Genomic DNA, 18,870 nt, shown 5'->3' with positions numbered 1-18,870 from the left:
CAAGACAACCCTCTGTTAACAGTGACTTAGTTATCTAATTAAAATCATTTCAAGTCTAATTATCTTGAGTTATCTTTAAGGTATAAAGCAAAATATAGATTAAAATTTAAACTAGGTCTACAGTAACCTAGAGATTTTTCATATTATCTTTCGAATTAACGTCACAAAATTGATCTTTACCCTGAATTAAATATATTTTTTCAAATCTAGTTACAGATCAACCCACCTTTTATCAGCTCTTGATACTAGGAAGTTGCGCGTGAAGCCTACTCTGCCTATACCCCATCGGATTCGGATTCAGCTTCTAGTGTAAGCTTTTACTCCTGTCCCTACCGTGCCTTCTACGCCGCACGGCATACACGAGCTTCCACCTTCGCATTACCCATTACGAGGCAATTCCGCAAAGTGAATTGTAACTCGGAGAAAAATCACGTTTCGCCCCAAGAGCGAGAGCTTCCGTACATCCTAGCTCGCTCGCACCAAAAAACCACGTGCCGATTCTCTGGCATATACATGTTTATATATATAGGAGACCTTCAAATTAATGGCGGCGGAATCTAGGCCTATATGCCAGTTTCCCGCCAAAATTGGTCCCCGTCGCTTTTCGCTATTTTCTTTTTCGCTTCAAGGAATCAAGTCACCTATTAGATTCTACACTAAGAGCGGCTTGGAACCGACAACAATTTCCATAGACACGTTGATTACTTCTCTGAATTAGGTTTGCTCCGACAAAGACACACGTGAGATCTTTGAATCAGGTCGTCTTATATTAGGTCTTGGTAATGCTGACCCTTGACCGCTAAGCCTTTTTTTACAAGTATTTCAATTTAAGTTATGAGAATAACCAACTTTCAAACAATATCAGATGCGAACTTCAAATTAAAACCTCGTTTAACACATTTCAATCCTTCTCCATCCTGAAATCCTCCTTGTTTTCCCACCATCTTCCAATCAAAAACTAATATAAAAAACTGGATATATCGGCAGGAATTTTTATTTTTCTTTTACGTTCCATCCTTTAGGTATAAGAAAAAGTTATAAACTAAGGGTTGTAAATTTTTCTGTCACCCGCGAAGTAATTTAGATGGCTGTAAAGAAAGTAAGGTGCCTCAGACCACTTCTTTTAGAAGCGCGAAGCTCGTGCACCAGCTCGAAAACGAGGATATAAAAAATTTTTGGAGCAAAACTATAGCTCTGTCAGGCACATACAAGGCCACTCGCTTATTCTTGATAATTGACTATAAAAAAGCCGCGAAAACATAAAGACGAGCTTAATCTTATTATAAGATTAACTCCCAAGAAACTTCTAACTTCCACTAAACATACGAAGGAGAAAGTGAACTTAAAAAAGAAAAAAAAAATCGGATATAAACACGCTGAATCGTAAATTGGAATTTGTGGGTTTCTTTTTAAATTAAAAATTTCAGGTGTACCATAAAGTTTGCTACCTAAGAAGGCTCGTGGTTTGTCCAATGAAAATATAGGTTTTCATTAGATAATTTAGATCTTTCTTGGGTTGATCAAAAATGACCAGATTTCAGTAACAAAAGAGACTAGAGTCAAACTTATGCGGAACCGACATAACAACCTTATGATACAGAACGGATTAATAATAAATGAAGACAATATACTGCAGAATTTTCGCAAATGAAATACCCATTCTGTATTATACGAAGCGCATTTAATCATGCCTGGAAATTCAGTAATATGTTTACAGAGGTTTAGGCGTATGGGATGAAAAATTTCCTTTGATTTTAAGGCGTGCGTGGGACCTCTAACGACAAAGTATAAACTTTAGAATAGAAAGTTTCTTGAATAGGAGCCGTGCTTGTTATTAGAGCGAAACAACGAAAGCATTGTGTTCCTTAAAAGTTCTGGGACTAGCTGCATAGGTCTATCCTAGGAGGTTCGAGCCATAACTCAAACAAGACCGGGTGGCCGCGCCATTGTCAAAAATATCTTCATCATTTTGACTTGAAACAGAATTTAACGCACCGTTTGGCTTATTATTCCTCAGTTTATTGTAACACCGAACTTCATAAGATTATCATATATGTCTTAAGTATAACAACTAGACTAAAGTTAGCTTTACTTCCCCAGGCCTTTGAGAGTGCACGTGTCACCTGCAAGGCGTCGCTTGAGAATAATGCACGATATAAGTACACATTTTAACCAGTGCATGCTGGTAAACATTTTGAAGCCCTCGCTCGTTGACCAAAAGCACTCCTGAAACGATGCACTTACAATCCATGAAAAATGCAAAAATTCCTTTCTCGAGTCGTCTAAAAATGCAGTGCTCAAAAACTTCAATAGACAGAAGAAAAGGCTTAGAGAAACAGGACAGGTAAAGAAACAACTCTCCTTTCCGGGGAATTTTCAAAAATACACAAGAGTCACAGACAGAAGTAAATACACCCAAAGTTATAAATGGCAATAAGTATTTCTACAGGCGTGCGATTGGTGACGGCTTGTATTAGAAACTTTGCACAAGTTCACGTCATCATTGGAGATGAAGCTTTTTGGATCACATTTTTACGAGATTATTATCATGTTTTGATAAAGATTCGAGCCCCTGTTGCAGTAGACATACGCCTATGAAACACGTAATCAAGTACACTTTGGGTATAAAAAGCTTGTCATAAACTTCACGGTCAACGATAAACTCACGAAACTTGTGATAAGCTTGATAAAGTCAGGACTCAATGTTAAATCCTTGATCAAACGAAATTAATTTCAATAAATTCGATGCATTTTACAACATCATTTCTAATCTACTTCCTAGAACGATATACCGGAAAGATAGAGAATCTGGCGTACTGTACGATATAGGAAAGTCTCAAGGGATGTTTAAAAGCAACCAAACAATGAAAAATGGGAGAGTTTTCCTCCCTTCCCCGGTTTTTAAACGACTGTAAACAGAAGGCGGAGAATGCACGAGCAGTTTCCTATCAGGCTTGCTTGCCAGTGTCCACTTCCCGAGTGCTCACGGACTTCCCCATTCTCCGTCCGCATCCCGAGAGCACCCATCGCCAACCAAAGCCCCAAGCCCGAACTAAAGATGAACGGACCATAGGTTAGCTCAGCATCCAGAGAGAGAAGGCAGTGAGGGGTCAGGGAAACGCTGGAAAATCGACCCGACCATGAGAGTGAGAGAGAGAGAGACGGAAAGAGACTGAGAGAGTTTGAAGTTGGTTCTCGGTTGGAAGCTGGCATTCAGCGGGTAGATTTCGCGGGAATAAGCAGGTGCTAGTTTAGGGAGCCTGGAGGAAAACGGACCGACCCGGTATAGAAAAAGACAGGGAACCGGAACTGCACGCGTTTCTATTCTTATCTTTTTCTTGAATTTTTTCGTGCTTTTTATTTGGTTTGGTTTGACGTTAACCTATCGCCAAGTTACACAATATGCGAACATTATTTGTTGAACAAGAAAAAGGATAATTTTAAACTTTATCAAAGGGTAAGAACTAAAAGAGTATTTTTGTTTTCATAATGCAGTCTTATTGGTTTCTGGGTTCTATTTGCGTAAGATAATATTGACTCGGGAAACTTTTGTAAACAAGGATTCCTTATTGTGATTTGGTTTTTATTAGAAGTTTAAAATTTATTAGTATAGGGGCTGTTTTCGAGATGGCTATGTTCAATCTTCTGACTTTTTGTAAACATTTTTTATTTTTCGTTTTTAAATTGTACTAAATATTTATGTATAATTGACTATGACGAGCCGGAATAGCCAATGTCCGAGGAAAATGAAGGACATCAAAACTGTTTTGGGGGCTACAACTATAGGACCCAAAAAATCCGGGTTACCGGGACACATGAGCTGTTAGAATCGAATTATCTTACAGTCAGTGTGTTGGGTCTGGTCAGTTTTAAACAGAATTCAAGACATAATTTAAGAATGAAGGGGATGTGAATATATATGTCTATATACTAAATTGCAATATTAATTAAATTTACGCTCTCAATTAAAAATAAATCAGAGATTGAAAGATTCGTATTACAAGGCAACTTTGATTAAGTTCAGAGATACTGACACCAAAGATCTCACCCAAAAGCTTAATTCCCAAAACTCCACTTACGACCAACCAGACACCATTTCCTTTCCGTTGACTCGATCCCAAATGAGCAGAAACCGTATATACTTTTATCCCAGCGCAAGAAAGCATTACAAGTCTTAACTTAGAGCCCCCTTGTTAATCAGAGCGACGACTTTCGCCAGCACCCCATTCTATTGGTTTTTCTTATTCCGAGCTCATCGTCATCCTCATTAAGTCGGTCCCAGTGATAAAACCCAGCAAGGCAGTATCTACGCGAATGAATTCTCAATGTAAGGGACCCGTATAGATAAAAAATAGTCCTTATAAAACTCAAAATGGAATAGCTTGCACGACGCAGCACCCACTCCGCCGTCATTGACTATTTAGCCCACGCGTAAAAAGGTCTGGGTTAGCCCGCGCGCCCAGTGGACGAAATCTCGCATCAGACCCAAAATGAGATTAAGGGAGATTTTCTTTCGTATAAAAGACAGTCGTTTCATGGTCAGTTGAAGAAATAGTTAGGGAACTAGTATTCGAAAGAATATAAGGATTTGAGGAATGCGTTTCAAATTAGAAATTGATGGAATATGCCAATAAAAAACAGATCAATGTTTAAAAATTAGAGATCATATCAAATTTCATTTTGATTAAAATCTGTTATTTAATTAGGGACCCCCAAATTTCAAATAGGGGATAGAAAAATTACTAATACCATGTTTTGTAATGAGCAGAGCTGTCAAACGAAATTTTCGAAAATTCATAATTTGAAATCCTTTAATGAACGTAAGATTTCCCAAAACATTTAAATCGAGTAACTATGATTCAGTCCTTAAAGAGGGACTGGAGTTTTAGTATGATTCTAGACCTCGATGAAAAGAGGCGGCGTATAACAGAAAGCAAGCTGCAGGATCATTCGCAACCTCTCAAGATCCCGCACCGCCTCGTTAGGTAATTGCAACCTGGATTCTTCTTTCTTTGCTTTGACCATTCTAGTCTCATTAAGGAAAGACAAACCATTAAGAGTCTGAGGAGAAGAGACGATGGTCTACAAGATGACCGGGGCCATACAGGAATAGATTCCCCTCAAACCTCCTGGGATTAAACACCATGAACCAACTCTTTTTAGTTTCCCCTGATTTACCAGCTAGCCTAAATACACCTAACAAGTATAAAGACAGGGCTTGTTGCTCGCAATCAATGTTGGGATTTGGATTTCATTGTGTTTGCGCTGTTAACATGTTTCAACAATACTTGCGGGCCGTTATAATTAAGCTAAGCAAACGGGGTTCCCTATATACGGAGTCAAAGTGTTCTTGTAATATGGTCATTAGACAAAGATTCGAACGACCATGTTACCATGGGTCGGGCGATCTTAATGAAATTTTATACCCACGTTAATTTGCAACTATTTGATATTGAAAGCCCAAATTTTAGCCCAAAATATTAATTAGAACCAAAAGTAGAGGCTTTTGAATATAACTCCAGTTTTTAGGTGTACGACATGACTTCCTACACCTAATGTTTTATAACCTTTTTACAGTTTGGTCAAATTTCGTAATAATTTCAGATATAGGGTAATATAACCAGTATATTTCAACAGTGCTAACTATATTTCTCTAACTTTAACCGTTCTCTCGCAAATAGGGGTTCTTTCCAAAATTCAAAGAGCGGGGGTAAACTTTGAAGAAAAACTCTACAAAGGAGTTAACTTAGATTTTTCTTAGTTTTTATAAGATATCAATAGCCCTATACTATAGGATTTAATTTGATACTGCTTTAGTAAGGTCGAACCTTTTGTTATTATGTTACTCATGAATGCCACAACACAAAGCAGACAATTTTAAACAACTCAATACGCGAAAGTCACAATAGAGATTCGGTGGTAAATTTTAAACTTTAAAAAGGTAACAAAACCTCAAAACCATTCTTTAGAAAAAGGATAAAATTTTATATTTAATGAGATGTGGGACCTCGCCACTCTAACACAAAACAGGAGTATAGCCTTTCAAACCATATTATATAACCTTTCAAACCAATCTCCTTGAACGACAAACAAAATAGGGTTCGCATGACATATTTACCGAGGAATTTCTAAGGTAAAATTGAATTTAATAACCCAGGTTATTGACCCTTTAAGTCCAGATTACAATGGTCCACAAACCTAGGTATTAATTTTCTTTTTATTTTAGCAATTAGTTTCTTACTATCTGTGCCTTTCCAACGATGATAACAACAACAAGACGCTACCCACAACAGGACCTATACTATTAAAAGTTCTTTGACCTTTCCTGGGGTTAAAATTAATTCTTTAAAATATTACTGAACTTGAGCATTGAGAGGCGTATGGGTATATATTTCGTTTCATGTTTTGCCGAAAAAATCGTCAAATATCGAAAGGGAACTTGAGAACCAAACAATCTTCCTTAATGGTTAAATTATACAGAGAGAAAAGTACTTTATCTTTTTGCGGGTTCCATTTGCGGTACTCAACTGAATTTTTTTTAATTCAATCGTACGTTACTCGTACATTTTCCATGTAGCGTAAGCCTCGGTCACCGTAGCTCGCGCACGAAATGTTTAATTCGATGCCCTTACCGCATTCTAATTCTTTCCTAGCCTTTCCTTACATAAGAATAAATTAATTTTTTTCGTTTTATTCAATGCTCATTTCTTCATCATTTCGAGCTTGGCTCATTTTTACACGAAATAAGTTTTTATTCAAATTTTTGCCGTATTAGGGGTTCTTTTTATCTTTTTTAGATTAATTAAGGACTGTACATTAAGTAAAAGGATTAACGCTAATTGTAAAGAATAATCTCGGTGCTGGTAAAAGGACCTTCGAAATTAATTAATTTGGAAAGTATGGGGTAAAAATTGATTTTTATAAAACATGTAGCCCTACATTTACTTAATTGAAAAGAAAAAGTATTTCAGATTTAAATAATTTGCGCGGTAGTCATAGCGACAGATGTCCAAAAATTAGATTCCGTTGTTAAGCCTTTGTTATTGAATTTTGAAATTTAGCCATTGCGAGAGTAAAGTCACGTTATTTTTGAATACAGTAGGTCGGTTGTTCAAGAGGAAGAACACGCTATACCTAAGGAACATTTAATACAAGCGTAACCTTTATTACATGTCGATGAAGCCCCACTAAGTCCAATTTCTCTAACAATGGAACTAACTATATTGAATACTACTTACTCGCGGACAAATCCAAACTTACGTCCGTCTATACAGAAAGTTGAGTGCACGGCACTAAAGTCCACTTATAGGCCTTTATAAAAGGAACACAGAGGTAGAAAAAGCCAAAGCATTTTCCATTTCTAAATTGGGCAATAAAAGTCAACTCTTATAAGGAAAAATGGTGCCAAATTCGAAAGGATCCGAGCTCCATAAAATTGGAAATGGTCTTTTTTTCTTTTTTCTTTCCCATCTGTACAACTCTACTAGTAGTCCGCTACTTTGCTCTCACGTACACTGTCTTATCCAACTAAGTTCCTTTGAAAATTTCGTGTTTCCCGTAGAAATTCTAGGTTTAAAAACACACGACACTCTGTGTATCGTCTTTAGTTAGAGAAGACAGTTGCGAAAAGAAAATGAGATCCTCTACATCAGTAAACACGATTGTAACGAGAGCTTTCTTTCGGTCCTTCTTTTTGCTATAGCTTTTTTGTCCCTTCTGACTTGGCTTGAGACTTACCTATGGGTGGCTAAGGATAGGGTTATAGCTAGGCTTTAAAAAGATACTATAAAGGTTCAAACTTCAAGGAACAGAAGTATCGGATGACGACCCGAAAACGTAAACTATATACCTTCTTTCCTTGGCAGTGGGAAAATGTCTTAAAGTCGAAAAGGCAGCGTTTTGAGTATTTTGAATTTGAAATTCATGGAAAAAATTAACTTTAAACTAGTTTAAATGATTCGATTGAATCAAGTAGAATTGCAAATATAATTTTTCTAACCACGCTCACTAATGTACACGTAAACAAAATTATTCAAATTGAAATTAGATTACCAACCCCATCTCTTTCTTTACCCTCGAGTTGAGCTGAAAGTGAGCTTTACAAGAAGATGACCTTTTGCCGGAGCAGCCCCTTTAATATCCCAAAGCATGTAAATGCAGCCTCTTCAATTTCCCTTAAACCTTGTCAGTTCCTGTTTAAATTAAGACTTGCGTCATTTTCCCTGTAAAGTTCAATTTCTTCTTCAACCATTGTCCTTACTCTTAAGCCACGTTCACACTTACATGAGAAACCAGTTCGAAGCTATTCAAAACGCTTCCAAAGTTAAGTTCGAACAAAACTGATACTCGAGAAGATAATTACAAACACGGTTCCTTGAAGTTGCTTCGCGAACAAACTTAAAGCGGATTTGGACTCTTGGAGGCTAGTTTCCAGTTTCCAGGGATATTTCACCTGGGATGAGACTAGTCTAAAGCTAGATTCCCACTCGACGGAAACCCGACAGAAAGGGGTTCGACCGAAAAATCTTTAAGTTGAGCCCGAAGGAATTACCGTTCGGCCGGGCGTAAGTTGTGTTCTATTTTTTCGGTCGTGTTCGGCGTTACGCCGGTGTCTCAGCCAATGAAATTATCCCACACTGACTACATCATAAATTTCAAGTGCGCACGCATACGCGAGATAGATATTATAGCCGCCATTTTTTGTGGTTGACCAAGGCTTAGCTTAAAATGCCACCAAGAAAGAAAAATGAAACTAATGGAAGTAAAAAGAGATTAGATGTTAATAGGAAAGAATTTAGTGAGGAGGCTAGAAAATATCCCTTCTTGTACGATCGAAGCGACAAGGGGACAAAGATACCAATTCAGAGTGCGAAAAAGATGTTGTGGAAACCACTCGAATCTGTCACGTGACCAAAAAATATCTACCGCCAAACTAAAAATTCAGTCGTAGTGTGAACGGTCTACCGCTGGACGCCGGCGTCAGTTAAAATTTCTACCGTCGGCTGCCTGATTTCCGCCGGGTTTTTTCGGTCGAGTGGAAATCTAGCTTAAGAGTATTTTCACCGACTTTAGCAGACATCACCTACGAAAGTATAAGCAGATGTCACTAACAGAATTAGCGTCTTAAACTGTGATTCTGTGAACCAAGGCTGTTCGGTAACGAAGCAGCTTTCAAAACAAAATTCCGCAAAGTGTGAACATAGCTTTAGCCTACTGCCGACATTACAGGCTTAAGAGGAAAAATAAAAGTACGGCTGTAGGTTACAAGTAAAGGGACGAGGAGATTTTATTTCTAGACTATTATGAGAAAATTCAGGGAAGTAAAGAGGGTAGGGAAGGCGATTTCTTTCGCAAACTTATTATTATTCCCCTTTTTCTTCTTCTCGAATCTCGATTTGAGACCCAAGACCTAAGACTAACTCTAGCACCAAAGTGCAACCAAACTCCGGATGTATGGGTTGGTATACGGTTACGAAATTGCAATGGTTTTTATGTCCCCTTCCTTAGACTCGTTCCTCTTTCCTTTCTTTCTTTATCCTAAGGAAAAGTCCCACGCAGGTTTGTTATCTTATTGGATTAGAAAGACATTGAACTGAACCATATCTTTTCGGAAGGAACGGAAAGGGTTCGGTTTGACAATTGAATAAAGTTTTGCGATTCCAGAAACGAACGATGATTGAAAAATTTAATGAAGCGTAGGAAAACATACGTTTATAGGATTAGATATATTTTTTTTTGCTTTTTTGCTCTTTGGGGGTGAAAGTTTACGGTTGAATTTGGGGCCTAACTAAGCTGCATACTAGAGATACTGTAGAGAAACTCATCTCTGTATGTTAAACTCTGTCTCTAACACGGGATTCAAGCATGTTTCTTTAGAATAGGGTTGAAAACGTTTCACGGTCTTAAATTTAATAAAAAATTTCAACACGTTTCGATAGTTGTATGCATAAAATACCTGCAATGAAATTTTTTAACACTAAAACATTAATGAAGCCAACATATAGGGGCATACTTTCTAATGTATTTTTTCATAGCCCCTGTAGAAATGTTTCCTCTGCTAAGCTTTGATGTAATAGGGATTTATATACTAATAAATTAACATTAGTTCGTTAACCCATCTAATAATTAACTTCAGGATTTGCTTTTGTTGGTAGGTATTTTCCTTTACTAAATTAAATATTGCATTCTGTGTGATGTGGAGCTTAAATATATTTTGTGACTATTACTAATTAAAATCTTTCGGACAGAATCCCTCACAGATTCTATTTTAATTCCCCGCAGTTTAAATACAGGGTGTTTCTGATAAGTCTGGCACAAATTAAGGGGGATGTTCTTTGGGTGATTTTGAGTCGGAAATGTTCTATGAAATTTTGCCCTAAGGGACACTGTTTTCGAGTTAAGATTGGATGCTGTATTTTACGGATGACCCCTAAAATTTAATTAAGAAACTGATTTAGACAATTACTTCTAATTTAATTAAGGAGTCATATCCCTAAAACACTCCAATCATAACTCGAAAACAGTGGCCCTTAGTGCAAAATGTCATAGAACACTTTCGACTCAAAATCGCCCAAAGAACATCCCCCTTAATTTATGGCAGACTTATCAAAAACACCCTGTATACATAGATTCTATATAAACCTTTTGTGGGCTTTAAAAATAAATGGGACCATGCAAAATATAACTAAAATGGGATAAGAGCAAACTTTAATAATATAATAAAAGGCAAAGATCATGGATTTGAACCAAGAGTAATAGAAAAATACTCGGAAAAAAAGCTTGATCCGCAAACGGAAAGCGGACTTTATCGAAAGAGCAGAAAGCGTGGAACCATAGACGGAAAAATAAAACCTCTAAATTGAAAAGTACCTTCGGAATAAGAAATAAAAAGTATTGAAAGGATAGTACTGCAAAAAATTTCTTTATATTCCAGAGGGGGCAACTCTGCGCTCGCTCCAACCATACTCGAACGTTGCTCCGATGCCGGTTTACCTTAGCTCCCTTAGCTACCGAACGCGAAAGAAGATTGAGATTTTGGAAAACTAGCTCCATTGGGGTAAAAAAAAAAAAGAGGAAGAACGTGCAAACTTCGAGAAATGAAAATTTTCCCTTTTTTTTCCAAATTTTTCCAAAAGTCAGTTCGTTCACGAAGCACGGTTGAATTGAGCCATGTTATGGAAGGTAAAAACGCTATTAAGGAGGAAACTCATAGACAAATTATGTATCACATGCCCAGTTCTTCCCAGTTTGAACGCAATTATAAACTTTAAAATGTTCCACCATTTTATCGAAAAAGTTTAGAGAAATTGCAATGGAAATTTCCAACTGTTGCACGATTCGAAACGATTACCCAAAGTTTGCACCGATTTACACCAAAATTTCACCATCCAATATGCCATTTGTTGTTTATAAATATTGAAATTTTCAAAATATTAAGACCAAAATTGCGTCACGAAGTATTTTTTAGCAAAACCGAAGAATATTATGGGTAATTAAGCTTCAACAGGTCAATTACTTAGACTTTAAACTAGGGCCCCTGACAGGGATGGGAACATTACGTTTCTCGCTCTAAATGGCTCTGTCCCTGTGCCATCTTTTTGGTCGTCATTCCCGGGTATTTCTCTATTCCAACTGAGCAGGGTGGACTGTGTACACAATTTTTTTATTTCTTTATTCCGCGTAAAGCGAAAAAAGATAAGGCCTATTCGATTTTGAAACCCTTTTTTTCCTCACCATTTTTACCATTTTTCGGGGGGCCTTTTCTGAAAGGTAGTATTTTTTCGCTTTGGCGCCACCATTTTTCTCGTCACACGCAAAGTCAGTGTCAAATGGCAAGGAAAAAAACCGCGAGGGAGGAGTAAGGTTTCGGAAACATCTTTACGGTCAAATTCACCCTGCAAGGTTTGGGTGTCAACCAGGTCCAGTGGAACAGAAATTCGGGGATAAGAAGCCAAGGGAAAAAAGTTTTAGTTTGCGGTTTTCTCTCAAAATTTGGCAAGTACTCGGTTGGAAGACAATAAATTGTTGTTAGTTGTTAAAATTTAATGAAATTGGGGGTTTAACTATTACTTTTAACTAAAAGTATTTTCCCAATCATGATGAAACTCTATAACTGGAAACGAAAAAGACCGCCATATTCCAGTCCTATAGTTTCTATGACGTATGGAAAGTATCTTAATTCATGTTTTCCTAAAAAATAAATGGACTCGGGGAGGCGCAAATATCGTCTGCTTGATTAGGGTTAAGAAATCCGGTATGTGACTCCAAAGACGTTAGAACTAGGGCTCAACCAGGCTGAGAAATAAAGATTCTTCATAAACTGGACACGTGGCTAGTAGAGCCCAAGCACTTTTAATTAAGAAATTGGACATTGTCCACTTAGAATTTTTAACCTTTAAACGATTATAATTTAAACCCCCCAACATTTAATTTTTAAAGTGGACATTTGTCCAGGGCTACCATGCACCTTATTTCTCAGACTGGGCTCAACGATACAAGTCCTTTTGTTTAAAGCCATATTGTAACGTCTTTGTTGTTCACATTCCGGATGCTTCATTGTAACAAAAACAAGGTGGTCAAACATTAACCTCTGCTTTACCCAAAGGGTCCTTAAATAATTCCATGGCCCTTAATTTTAATAAACCGATAACATTCTTGATATTCGCGACGGTTCAGTTTTGTCGTAGGAGAAGCTCTACAAAACTATGAGGCCAACTTGTTACATTTTTATTTTGGTGCGTTATTTTATTTTCACCTTCGTAAGCGCCTTGATATTTTTATTTTCGGACCGACCATATTCCAAGAGGGAGGAAGAAGCCTTCCATAGAGGAAGTTGGGGCCCAACTATAAAGTATGTCAGTAAGAAAGAAAGAAAAAGGAAAGAATTTCATTGTGAAGAAGAAAAGAAGCAGCAGAGAGAAAACTTCTTATTTCAATCTTATTCGGGCGTATGATGGCGGGCTAGGGGGGGGGGTGCGAGGAAGAGGATAGTTTTGAGCATCTCCACGTGTTCCACTTTTGTCACTCAGTTTCCAAAGGGAGATGAAAAATAGATTTTGCTTCTCCCCTATTGATTTATTTTCCTATTTTTATTTTTCTTTTTTTTTTTTTGATTTTACGAGGGGCAGGACATACTACCAAAATTCCTTGGTGGAAAAGGACATCGGTATTTCAAAACTTATTTTTGCGTTATTTTGTCCCAAAAACGTACTTTTCCTTTCGTAATGTTTTGTCCATTTTTTTAAAAAATTAGTATTGTCCTATTACTGGTCTATTGTTGAAATAGTTACTATTTAGCCTATTATGGTCTATTTTTAACAAAATTTAATAATGTATTATTACTAGTCTATTGTTGAAATAGTTTAATATTATTTCCTATTATTGGTAAATTTTTAAAAAAAATTAATATTTGGCCCATTATTCGTCTACTTTTGAAATAATTTAGTATTTGGCCCATTATTCGTCTACTTTTGAAATAATTTAGTATTTGGCCTATTATTAGTCTATTTTTGAAATAATTTAATATTTGGCCTATTATTCGTCTATTTTTGAAATAATTTAATATTTGGCCTATTATTCGTTTATTATTTGAACAGTTTAATATTTGATCTATTTTTCAAACCGAGTTTTTGGGGTTCGTGGCTATTTCGAAACGAAATTATTAGCACAACGTGATATAGCATTAAATGATTAACATATGCTATGACTAAAAATCTGAAAATTTACGATCAAATCAAAGCGATACAAAAAAATCTGAGCTGTTCGACCTCTTTGCTTCAAGGCGGCCTCGCGCCTTCGATTCGAATAAGAAATTCCGTTTCGTAAAGAAAAATGAAAAAAATATTTTCCACCTTATATATTTCGCGATGGATGGTCTGAAGTTTAATCAGTGATCCGTCATTCGATCAAAATTGGAAGTTTGAAAGCTAAAGGGAACTAAATACCACAGTAAATACAGGGGGGAGATACGGCATTTTGAACTGAAGAGTGAAATTGGGTTTGATGTCTGTATTTAGATCTAATTTTTGCGTTTTTTTTTTCTCAACTTCCTTTTGTCTCGATTTTTATTTCAGATAGAAATTTCTGATTGAAATCGCTTCCGAATGGCGTGTGAGAGAAACAAGGTCTTGATCTTTTTTGGGGTCTATCATTTGTCGGCCATTCTGTCATTGTTACACACGACAATTTCAACAGGTAAGCTACCTTTTGAAAATATTATTACTATTATGGATTTAAATTTTAAACAATTAAATAATATCAAGAAGTGATATCTAGTTTATTAGGGAGAAGGTGTAAGATGCCTAAGTATTCGCGCGCCATAGTCCCAGTCCCCCTTTCAAAATACAAGAGGGGGGGGGGGGACGTAAAAGGAGGCCGGGCTATTTCGCCTCTCCTCAGTCGGAAAATACGTAATTTTCGTCATTCGCGTTGCGCTGACGTGAGTTTTCAAGAACCAATGAGATGCTGGTTGTAATTTAGAGGCGGGGATAACTCCGGACAGGCTACGTTTGGACTGGAGATAAAGCTGGAAATGTGGCGAATTTATACCTTCTCCCTAATAAACTAGATATCACTTCTTGATATTATCATTTAAATATTTTGAAACTGAATTGTGCGATATATATGTGCCCTAACAAACATATTAATTAAAAAAGGGCTCAATCTATAAAGAGTTTTCACTAAAGGGGGACTGATCCAAACTGAACTGCTAGCCTTTCTCTCTACAGTCTCCTGCCTTATAAACGGTTGGCAACACTGAGGAACCAGCAGAACCCCCCCCCCCTCTAATGAAAACTACGTACACGTTTTCGTATCATTCGAAAGACCTTATAAAATAATGAATATTTGAAATTAGTACCATGCATAAATAATGAAAATCTAGGCTGTACCAAAATTACAATTGTAAAGAAGGTACCAGTAATTACGTTAATTGGTCCTAACTTCTTTAATATCGTGGATGGATACGCATTTTCAATTTGAAATATTCACGATTAAATACGGTCTTTTGAATGAAAAGGAAAAAAACAAGATGGCCCAAGGGCTGGGCCTTAATAGTAATTTTACACGGCTCACGTGACCCCCCGTATAGTTGACAACTAAAAACATTTCTGAAACACAATCGTGTATCCCTTTAATTTCTAATAACGTCACATTTCAAATAATATTAATGAAACTAAATTGTGCACCCCACTAAAGTATAATTTTTAAAAACCATACGAATCAAATAATGTATTTAAACAAAATCCTGGATCCCCTAAACCAGAAATCACTATGACCGTAAAGCGTCCCCTCTATTTTACGAAACCTAACCTAACCATCCAGCATAATCTCTGATGTATCACGCGCACAAAGTGCAGTAGTGCACGAAAATTATCATCTTGTTTCCCTTCACTAAAAAAAGCCCGCGAGATTTAAACTACCTTTCTTTCCTCTCTCTCCGAGCGGGATGCCCCCTCTCCCTCTTCCCCCTCTCACTAATACAAACACAATCGTGTATCCCTTTAATTTCTAATAACGTCACATTTCAAATAATATTAATGAAACTAAATTGTGCACCCCACTAAAGTATAATTTTTAAAAACCATACGAATCAAATAATGTATTTAAACAAAATCCTGGATCCCCTAAACCAGAAATCACTATGACCGTAAAGCGTCCCCTCTATTTTACGAAACCTAACCTAACCATCCAGCATAATCTCTGATGTATCACGCGCACAAAGTGCAGTAGTGCACGAAAATTATCATCTTGTTTCCTTCCCTTCACTCAAAAAAGCCCGCGAGATTTAAACTACCTTTCTTTCCTCTCTCTCCGAGCGGGATGCCCCCTCTCCCTCTTCCCCCTCTCACTAATATACCAGGCAGGCAGTTCTCTCTCTACGCGGAGCTTCGTATCGCCACCGCGTACGCTAGCGATCTCTCTCTCTCATCGTAAGCGTACGTTTCGCGGACGCGACCGGTTTCTCTCTCTTATCGTAAGCGTTCGTTTCGCGGACGCGTCCGGGACAGGGACAGGGACAGGGGTTTTGGTGCCGTTTCTTAAATTTTACCGTAATTAAAATTACGTGTAAAATTAAAAAGAAAAGAAAATCCTGGCATGCACCTTTTCATTTAATTAAATTTCTTAGGAACGATTCGCGGAATTTTAGTTCTTGGAATTAATATAAAAGTGGGTATAGCCTAAACTGTTCAAAAGAGCCTTCAAGAAAATAGGCCAAAACGGTAATAAATTCAAATACGTGCCAACAATGTGTAATATCGGAAAACCCCCAACAGGCGGGATAAAAGAAAAAAGTTAAAATTCACCAATTACGATTCACACATCGTATAAAGTAAGATCCCATTTCGCTAACTTTTCCAGACACGCAAATTTTGATAAAAAGACGAAATGGCAGGCAGTAAATTAGCCAGGTTAAGTATTGAGGAAGAAACTACATTTTTTCCAATACTACTTCTCGATTCTAAAGAGTTTCGCAATTAACGAACGAATTCTTAACTTCTCTATTAAGATTTCCTCGCACGCCAAGAATGGTCAGGAACAATAGGTGGACGGGATGGTGATGGAATTTAACAGCGGCTAAAAGCATAAAAATTCTTTTGTTAGTTATACGAGATGAAGGAGAAATGGGAGGCTGTAGCGGCGTGGGAGAGGTGGGATGGGCGCTATATTCCGCTACCGCAAGAGGCCAATTACAAGCTCACTTTCTCTCTTTACCGCTTCGCAATAGTGAGAAAGTGATGGAGGACGCGGGCGGGAAGCTCAAGAGTGTTGGAAAAAAAGAGGAAAAAGATAATGCAACAAACTTTTCTCCCTTCTTTTTGGCACGAAGTGGTATAATAAGGAGAAACCGAGCCATAGCCAAAGAACTTTGTAATGCAAAGAAGAACACTAGGTCACCGCTCTTCGAAGAAATGGTTAAAAAATATTTCACTCATTTATGGATGTACCAAATTCGCAGTTGCGTTCCCTTTTCACCTCGAAAGGTCTGCCTCATACTCGGAGGAATATACTTCAATTATTTTAGTAGTACTAAAAAGCGAAATTGTATTGTAAAGTTAGACTTAAAGGGATGTACAATCCGTTATGTTGGGGCGAAATAATGTGGGTGAAAATACGGTTGTAGTAACTATAGGATCACTAATCTCCATGTAGGTTAACAATGGTTCCGAGCGTGCACTAATAAGGAGTTTAACCATTTATGTGAAGAAACCATGATCGTGCACGGCATGGAATTGGTACGCGGGGTAGAGAGTAATACACCTCGTTCTTGCTGCGGTGCATGAGATCTAGGAGCGTAGGAACTAGCGATAGTTTCGCGTTTCCAGCTGAGTGATGAAAACTGCATTAGCTGTTTGTTTCTCTAGTCGCGTCTTTTCTTTCTCTTCCAACCTCTTTGAAACTTTAACGGTTTCGCGAGCACGCTCGCCTTTCTTTGAAAAACAGGACACCCATCGCAGTTGTCTCTCAGGACGAAAGCTGGATGTTTTAGAGTGTACAAGGTGTGTGATGAAAGTATAGTTTTCCGATGAATTTATCGCTATGATTTGAAATAGATAGTGTGAGGACAAGCGTTGCCAGTCGCATTTTTGAGTGTCTTCAACCGCATAGCTTGTAGTTCTGTTTGATTTAGTGATCATTCAGTTCCAAAACCTGCAGGAGATGCTTTCACAAATTACTGGCAACCCTGCAGCTCGGTTAAAGTTAAAAAACGGGGAGGAAATTTCTCTAGCCCTCAAGTGCATCTTGAAAATTCCCCTTTTATTAAAGCAGATGACAGAAGTGCTTCCATTAGAATTTGGCCTATTAGGAGTATAAACATTTTCAACTTAAGATTTGTTTGTTTCACTAACCGTTAATCAGAACTACACTAAGAATGCATTGATTGTTACCAATTACAGTATTATCTGCATCTTCCAGTTGAATAACGTTTAAAATTTGGACTAACAATCAAGTCCGAATGGAAAACACCCTGTATTTTACAGAAGCTAACCACACGAATAATCCTTGATGGTAAGCGCGCGAAAGAGTTTTGAGCTTTTGACAACAGAGACAACTGCGATGCTTTTTGGACGAATGATATGTCCAAAGTGTGGCATCGCGCTGAAGGTCTAGGTCTCTAGAAAGATGAGTATAGAATCATGGTGGTTTCAAGAATTGGCTTCCTATGTTGTGCGCTAGCTGCCTTTAGCGAGGGTCCAGTTTTTCCTCTTTTGGTGGAAAATGCGGGATGCGTCTTAACGTTCATTTCTCATTCCGAGAGAAGAGAAGATCTCTTTCCACAATGCTTCCTTCTTCTTCTTCTTCTTTTGTGGACATTGAGCCACTTCCATAGAGCTGGCTAGCTTTCCAATGGATTCTGAAAGCAAATCTTGGACCAAAGGTCGGACAAAAGATGGCCAAGAGAAAAGAGAATCTAAACGCGTTTGCCCCGCCATATCCATTTCTCTAAAACGATTTTCTCCAAATGTTGTAGCGTGATTTTTTCAATAATTCTTAGATTTGTAAAATGTATTATGAACAGTAGCGGCACCAGTGGTAGACGACAGACGATAGGCCTTTTGGTTTTGGTCCATAAACTATGTTAGGGGGCCAGAATGGACAAATCCTCGAAGCGTGGGTGTCGGAATTTTGACAAACTTTGGAACATCAGAACTTAAAACTTAAAAGCAATGAGAACAACTTAAATTATGTGAAAAAGAAAATTCTCTTATTTCTCCAAATTCCAGTGTCTATACTAAATATAGCTCAAAATATCAAAATTTTAAAGGAAAAGTTCAGGTAACATAACATTATACCTTAAAAAGGATCTCTTATTTCAAAATATTTAGCATTGAATTAGCTTTGTTACTTGACCTTTTCAAAGCTAATGAT

The 18,870-nt window shown here is 37.4% G+C and overlaps 2 protein-coding genes across 2 annotated transcripts in view; one reads left to right on the top strand and one right to left on the bottom strand.

Annotated features, from left to right (window-relative positions):
* LOC149623439 (GTP-binding protein 2) overlaps positions 1-18,870 on the bottom strand; it is a 96,784-nt gene that overhangs the window by 42,649 nt on the left and 35,265 nt on the right. The gene's annotated exons all lie outside the window — the stretch shown is intronic.
* The window catches only part of LOC149623438 (fibroblast growth factor receptor-like 1), a 52,743-nt gene continuing 36,934 nt past the window's right edge, over positions 3,062-18,870 (top strand). Inside the window, exons 1-2 of the mRNA XM_089853396.1 lie at positions 3,062-3,457; positions 14,073-14,193. Coding sequence (XP_089709522.1) covers positions 14,103-14,193 — 91 coding nt within the window. The 5' untranslated portion in view covers positions 3,062-3,457; positions 14,073-14,102. The remainder of the gene's footprint in view (positions 3,458-14,072; positions 14,194-18,870) is intronic.

The sequence above is a fragment of the Phalangium opilio genome, unplaced genomic scaffold (assembly GCF_054372755.1).
Source record: "Phalangium opilio isolate 3A_F unplaced genomic scaffold, DU_Popi_V2 ptg000113l_1, whole genome shotgun sequence".
NCBI lineage: Eukaryota > Metazoa > Arthropoda > Arachnida > Opiliones > Phalangiidae > Phalangium > Phalangium opilio.
The sequence above is the reverse complement of the archived record's forward strand: the minus strand, read 5'-3'. Positions and strand labels throughout refer to the sequence as shown.